Source organism: Echinops telfairi, unplaced genomic scaffold, assembly GCF_000313985.2.
Source record: "Echinops telfairi isolate 266 unplaced genomic scaffold, ASM31398v2 ScPeMD7_7458;HRSCAF=8496, whole genome shotgun sequence".
Taxonomy (NCBI): Eukaryota; Metazoa; Chordata; class Mammalia; order Afrosoricida; family Tenrecidae; genus Echinops; species Echinops telfairi.
The window spans coordinates 27,445,450-27,452,276 of record NW_022111358.1 but is presented as its reverse complement, the minus strand read 5'-3'; the positions used below and the strand labels follow the sequence as shown (position 1 = coordinate 27,452,276).

Here is a 6,827-nt window from a genome sequence, read left to right as displayed (position 1 = left end):
GGGTCAAACGACCCTATCACAGGGGTCGCCCGATTTATAACAGCAAAATGACAGGTATGAAGTAGCAACAAAAATAATGTTATGGTTGGGGGATCACCACCACATGAGGAACTGTATTAAAGGGTCATGGCATTAGGAAGGTTGAGGACCACTGCCCTAAGAGCTTCTCAGAGGCGCTCAGCAGCACGTCCCAGCTGCTCCTAGGTCAGACCTAGACCCACTGTGTGTCCACCCCTCCTGCCCACCACCCATCTCTACTGCCCCTCCTCAGCCCCCACGCCCAAGAGCCTGGCCTGCCCAGAACCAGTCACCGGCCAAAGGGCTCCAGGGCCTCCCTCTCCTCCACACTCTGGCTAGCCAGGATGTTACTGACCAGAGTAAGCAAACCCAGTTTCTCCCAAGCTGTTGCCCCCCACCCCCCACTGCCCACCGTGCTTCCCTTCACCCGTCCCTGGGCCCACCGGCGCCTCACCAATCCGAAGCAGGTTTCGGAGCCATTCTGGGGCACACACTCAGGGTGGCACGGCAGACAGTGTCTGTCCTTCACATACTCCCGGGGGAGCCTGGGGGAGGGGGCAGTGTGAGGGGTCCGAGAGGCGCCCCTGGGCTCCCCTCCGGCCGCCCCTGCTCCGCCCGCATACCCCTGAAGAACTCGGCATTCCTCCACGCACTCGTGGCCCCGCAGGTACTGGCTGCAGTTGACACACTGGGTGGGCCCTGGACCCCAGCAGTGGCCGTGGGCGCACAGGGGGTAGCAGGCCAGGCCCTGGCCCACTGCAGTGAGGAGGGAGGGGCCAGAGGAGGGTGCTTAAGGGAGGGGGCGTGGCCTGGGCTGCAGGGGCGGGGCCAGGCAAGGAAGGCGGGGCTAAGAGAGTCCTGGGCGGTTCCAAAGGCGGGAAGGCCCGGGGAGGGAGGGGGGCTAAGGCAGTGTGGCACCCCACCCACCCCCGCTAGAAGCCATGCCAAGCGGACTCAAGAAGGACGCGTGTTAATGCCGTGCGCTGGCCGGCCGGAGCCCGCGGCCCTGGGCTGCCCGTCTTACCGCACTCGGCCTCGGGCCGGTTGGCAGTGTGCAGCAGGGCCTGGTGAGGGTTCCGGAAGAGCTGGTCCCAGGGCACCGTGTGGACGAAGCAGAGCCGGGCGTTGCGGTGGATGAGGGCCAGCCCGCTGCTCAGCTCCCGCAGCGAGCGCAGCCCCAGCCAGCTGATGGCCAGCCCTTGCAGGGTCAGCGAGTAGGCGCCGCTGTGGGGGGAGGGGTGCTCTGCTGCAGGGGGACCAGCTCAGCACCGCTTCCCCCTTCCCGGTCCTTCCCCACCCTGCCCACTGCCTAACTTCCCAAACTCCCGGAAAGAACTGGGGAGACCTGTTCCCAACCACGCCCACTGCTCCGAAGCCTCCTGGGAAGCCCCTCCCCTAGGCGCTGGCTCCCCAGCTCACTCGTGCAGAGCTCGTCCCCGGATGACTCGAAGGTTCTGGAAGGCACTGAGGTCGGACAGGCTATCTGGCCACGCTGAGATGTACAGGTAACCTGTAGGCACAAGGAGGTTGAGGATGACAGGCAGCCAGGCTGGAGAGGGACCCCGCCCTGACCCAGGGGGACTGCCTGCCCCTAGCCCACCTGTGAGCTCTTGAAGTGTCTCGAACACTCTGAGCTGCTCAGGCTGCAGCGGGGGTGTGTTGGAGGCTGGGTCCCTAGGTGGAGGAGGAGGAGGGGTCAGCCAGCAGGGAAGGGGGTGCACATGGCGCCCAGAGCTGACCCTGCTACCTCCCCACCTTGAATGCCTTCCCTACCAAGCCAGGCTGCTCCCATCCTGAGCTCCAAACGCCGAGGCCCTTGTTTGGCAGGATCTAACATGCAATATTTATATCCTTTGAGCCAGAAATCCCTTTTCTAGGAATGTGGCCCAGGAGGAAAATGAGGGAGGCTTTCTACTCCGTGAAGATTTCCCATCTCGGAAACCCACAGGGGCAGTTCTAACATGACCTCTAGGGTCGCTGTGAGCCCCATGGACTGGAGGGCCATGCATGAGGAAGGTGGCCCAGAGAGGAACTGACCCCTATTCCCAGAGGCAAGGCCAAGGCCAAACTGTTGCTAAAAGTGAAAACCGAAAATGACCTAAATGCTCACGTAACCACCATCAGTTAAACGACCTAACACTCATTGGGAGAAAGACGGGGCCTTTACTCCCCTAAACAGTTACAATCTCGGAAACACAAAGGGGGCAGCTCTACCCTGTCCTATGGGGTCGCTCTGAGGTCCCATCCACGCGATGGCGCTGAGTTTTTGTTTCAACACTCATCCATTACAAGGAACTACAGAGAACCCTGGGCTCTCCTGGCCCGAGACGGAAATCTCGGCTCTCCCCAGTCTTGCCAAGCACAGAATCCACGCCTTCAAACTTTAGTACCTTTTGAAAAGGTGTGGTTAGCACTGCCCCGTTTACAGATGAGGAAACGGAGGCATACCAGAAGGTTGAGCCAGGTTTCAGACTCGAGCGGCCAGCTCCTGCTCGGCTTGCATAAGCACTCATCAAAACAAGAGGCCACACACCTCCCAGGAGGACCCTGTTCACAGAAAGCCCCTCCCCAGCAAAATCCGTGGCAACAGCCCGTGTGTCCCGATCTGCGCCCATGCTCTTGAAGGGTACACACTCTGAACGAGAGTCCCCTCTCAGAAGGGGCACAGAGGTGACGGGAGGGCTGAAGGGGAGTGTTCCCCTTTCTTCTTGGAGTAGAATCACCACGCAAGAGAACGCAGACATTTCCTTTACAGCGTGAGGGTCGAATGCAATCACTCAGGTGAGCACCATCCCAAACATTTCCCCCTTCCCTCGCTGCAGAAATGGCCCCGTGTCCCTTGGCAGTCCTCCCACCCCGGGGCAACGGCCGGCCGTTCTGATCTCTATCACCCTGGGTGGCTCTGCTCCTCTAGGCCTCTCACAAATGGAGCCACTGGTCGCACACTCTCGCCTCGGGCTGCGTTTGCTCTAAGCGTTTTGGAGGCTTCTCCAGGCTGCGGGGATATTGGTAGATGATCTGCCTCTTATTGCTGAGTGGAAGGGATCACAGAGATGGATACACCAGCGCCGGGTTGACTTTTCCCTCCTGGATGGGCCTCTGGGCCGCCCGGGTCTGAGCTGTTCTGAAGGAGACTGCTCTGAACGCATGAGGCCTCTCACTCCACCTGGACGGTTTCACCTCTTGACAAACACCTGAGGTGTTTTGTTCTTTTTTAAGGAAGGTCCCACCGAGATGGACAAACGCCTGTTGATGGCAGGCATATCATTTACAAAAAACGAGCTCCCCACAACTTCCTGCGCCCGCTGGTCCCCATCCCGGCTCCTTAGCACTGCCGGCCACCAGGCCCATTTCACGCGCCGGCTCTGTGTCTGCCGAGGTCTGAACCCCTTGTGTCCTTACCCCGCAAAGCTCTCCGGTAGAAAAGCCAGGCTCCCAAAGATCTTCTTGCAGCCAGCAAACTCCTGGATATTGGCACTGGTGACCGCCCTCACCTCCCGCAAGTGTTCCCGGCCCAGGCCGTAGCACACTGTGGGGAAAGGGGGTCAGGGCAAAGGAACCATCTCAGGACCCTTTCTCATTGGCTTCAGGAACCCAAACTCCTGTGCCCTCTCTCCAGCCCCTACCAGAGCCTCACTTGCCCTTCTCCACACCGCCAGAAGAGAAGGGAAACTTGGCAGAGGCAGTGGAGCAAAGGATTGTGTCCCAGGAGGGTACAAGGAAGCATGGGACAGAGTGGGCTGGGTATCCAGAGAGGCAAGGACTGAGCCCAGGGAGCGGCAAGTAGATACCTTGGGCACAGGGCTTGTTGCATTTCTCACACTGCTGGGTGCCATCCTCCGCTGTCACCTCTTGGCTGTTCAGGGGACAGTCCAGGGTGCAGGAGCTTGCATCCGTAGACAGGTAGTTGTCTGGGGAGATGAGGAAAGGTCTAAGCTCTGGCCTTCCATGCTGTGCCACCATGCCCAGGTATAAGAACAGGGCCTGGCACTGGTCACTCACTCGCTCCTCGCACCCACCTATGCTGAGCACCGCCAGAACCCCATTGGTTAGCAAGAGAGACTAGAGCCCAGAATTATGGAACTGATTCAAGGTCACAGTAGTAGTAAGTGGAGGAGGCAGGATTCGAACAAAGACAATCTGGCTCTCTCAACTACCATGGGGAGGTGATCGCCAGAACCCAACCCCTCCACCACCACCACCACGTTGTCTCTCACATGGGAGTGATACAGATTCCCAGCCACTCCCAGGGGGCCCTGGTGCTCACAGGGACAGGTGGTCACGCAGCTGGCACCAAAGATGTAGCGGCCCTCTGGGTTTAGCACTGACTCGAAGGTGTCCGTGTTATAGGTGAACAGGGACGGGCACTGCAGCTGACAGATGCCACTGTGGTTGAAGTGCAGGCAGGCCTGGGAGGGCAAGCAGTTGGTGGTCATTGGGACAGCCTCTCCCCATGACCTCCGGGCCGGGCAGTGGGCGCAGGGCAGAGTGGCACCTACCAGGCAGTCGGAGTGCTTGGGGCCCGTGCAGCCGGCCGCACACTGCTCATGGCAGCAGTCCGTGGGCAGCGGGCCCTTGCAGCGGGCACAGCCACCGGCACAGATGGTGCGGGTCACTGTCGGGCGGAGGGCAGGATGAAGGCTGGGTGGTATAGCCGGTCGCATCAACTTCCATAAAGACTCCCTGTCCCAGGGAAGACCAGCTCCCGCCCCATGCCCCAGGCCTTGTAGCCCACCCAGCGCCAGCCCCCCAGATTCTGGGCCTCAGGAAGACTCACATCTCTGACAGTCCTTGGGACTTTCCCCCCAGCAGCGGGAGACTTTACAAGCTGGGGAACAGGGCCTGCCTGGGGAAGGCAGCAGAGAGGATGGTGAGAGAGGGGGAAGGGTGACCGGGCAGAGAGACCAACAACCTCGGGGACTGAACACCAGAGGCAAGATGCACAGCTAGGGGCCACGGACACAGGGCCTGAGGCTGGTGGAAATGGGCACATGCAGACCCAGGGCAGGAGGGTGGAGTAAGGGGCACCGGGAGCTGGGGGTCGGGTAGGCAGTCCAAGAGGTGGCTGCAGATGGCAGCGAGGCACTTACAGGCCCGGGAATGGTTGCTATCGACCATCTCCTGGGGCAGCTGGTTGTTCTTGTGGAAGATGTCTTTCCACAGAATGGTCTCCTGGTAGCAAAGCTGGGGGTTCCGCAGGATCTGGACGCCTCCCTTCAGGATCTCTGTGGGATGGGGGGGCGGGGTGGGAGGAGATGATGATCACCACCCGTCTCCTTTCAGACCCTCTCCCCCACCGGAGGGAGTTTCCTGGGCATGGCCTCCAGCATCTTCTAGCCCTCCCTCTGCCACACCCCACGCCCATGGCCAAGTCTGCAGATGGACCAGTGGAGGCCCAGGAGGAGTGCCTGGCTTCACCACTATCTAGCTGCATGCCCTTGAGCACCGTGTGTGTCCTCTGCAAGTCCTCTTTTCTCATCTGTAAAATGGGACTGCCAGGGACGCCGCATTCGAGCAAGACTGAGAAGGGGCCCTGCGTGCAGAGTGCCTGGTCCCCAGAGCATCGGGTCACTGTCAGCTCCCCGGCTGCCCTGGACAGCTGGGCAGGTTGGAGCTGCCAAGTGGAGGCAGGAGCCCAGCCGACGTTCTACTTGTTTGTCAAGCTGCAACGTCTCAGGAGGAAAAGGGCCCTTTTCCTGACTGGCCCCAAAGCACCTTCCCTGCGCACTGGCCACATCCACCCGGAGGGGGCACCATTGACAGTTCATCAAAGACACCCCGCAGCGAGCAATGACCCAAAGACTGAGGATGACCACCTGTGAGGCTTCGCAGCTGTAGCTCCTGCAGCCCCCCAGGGACAGCCCCCGGGGCAGGAGTGGCAGGGTCGGATGTGTCTCCGTTGTCCAACACGGCCAGGGCAAACTTGTCCAGGAAGAGTTGGGTGCCCCGCACGATTCTCAGCCTGTGCAGTGGGACCTGCTGCATCTGGTTGTGGGCGATGAGCACGTAGCCCTGTACCTCCTGAATGTCCTGGAAGGGGACCAAGCGGGGCAGGCACTGAGACGGAGCAGGACCCCCAGCCTCGCTGAGCAGTCTTGCTCCTCATTCATAAATTGGAAGCCCAGCAAGCGCCTCCGCAGACGCCTGTATGATCCAGAAAGGTCACGATGGTGAGAGCGCCCTGCCCTCTTTGCATCTCAGTTTCTTCAGCCATAGCAGGAAAGGCCTAGGCCAGACATGCACAGGGCCTGCCCCAAGGTGCAGGAAACACAAGCTAACAGGTTGGCTTCCACTCTGTCTTGTTTGCTCATCACCACTCACATCTAGTTCCAGCTAATCTTCACAGCGGCCCGTAAGGCAAAGCCCAGCACCCGGATTGCTCCCAATATATAGATGGGAAAGTGAAGCCTTAAAGCTCAGGGCCTGGACCACATTCATCCAGCTCAACGGGCTGCAGAACTGGCCCTGGGACAAGAACATCTCCCGGCATCCTGTCCTCCATTGCAGAGTGGCGGAAGGGCTTGGACCATAGGGAGGGACCCAGTGGGCAAGAGAGCAAAAATTAATCAGTGGCAAGGCTGGGGGAGTGCGGAGAGTAAAGGGAATTGGGAGCAAACAATGAATGGGTGGGGCGGGGGAGCACTAGAATTGATTGTGATGATGTATAGACAACCCTTTATAAAAGCGACTAAACTCTAAAAATAAACAAAAGATAAAAGCGATTTAACTCTGGAAGTGTATGCTATGTGAACTTCATATCAAGAACACTACTTGAAAAAAGAAGCTGAAGAGGGGCATTGCGTTTCCAT

The 6,827-nt window shown here is 59.5% G+C and overlaps 1 protein-coding gene across 1 annotated transcript in view; it reads right to left on the bottom strand.

Moving 5' to 3' along the window:
• The window catches only part of ERBB2 (erb-b2 receptor tyrosine kinase 2), a 16,114-nt gene extending 9,298 nt beyond the window's left edge, over window positions 1-6,816 (bottom strand). The window contains exons 1-13 of the mRNA XM_045299332.1: window positions 6,790-6,816; window positions 5,835-6,075; window positions 5,109-5,243; window positions 4,796-4,864; window positions 4,518-4,633; window positions 4,286-4,427; window positions 3,810-3,929; window positions 3,421-3,547; window positions 1,619-1,692; window positions 1,438-1,528; window positions 1,043-1,242; window positions 642-774; window positions 473-563 (exon numbers count right to left, since the gene is read on the bottom strand). Of these exons, the coding sequence (XP_045155267.1) occupies window positions 473-563; window positions 642-774; window positions 1,043-1,242; window positions 1,438-1,528; window positions 1,619-1,692; window positions 3,421-3,547; window positions 3,810-3,929; window positions 4,286-4,427; window positions 4,518-4,633; window positions 4,796-4,864; window positions 5,109-5,243; window positions 5,835-6,075; window positions 6,790-6,816 (1,566 nt within the window). The remainder of the gene's footprint in view (window positions 1-472; window positions 564-641; window positions 775-1,042; window positions 1,243-1,437; window positions 1,529-1,618; window positions 1,693-3,420; window positions 3,548-3,809; window positions 3,930-4,285; window positions 4,428-4,517; window positions 4,634-4,795; window positions 4,865-5,108; window positions 5,244-5,834; window positions 6,076-6,789) is intronic.
• Window positions 6,817-6,827: the final 11 nt, after the last annotated feature.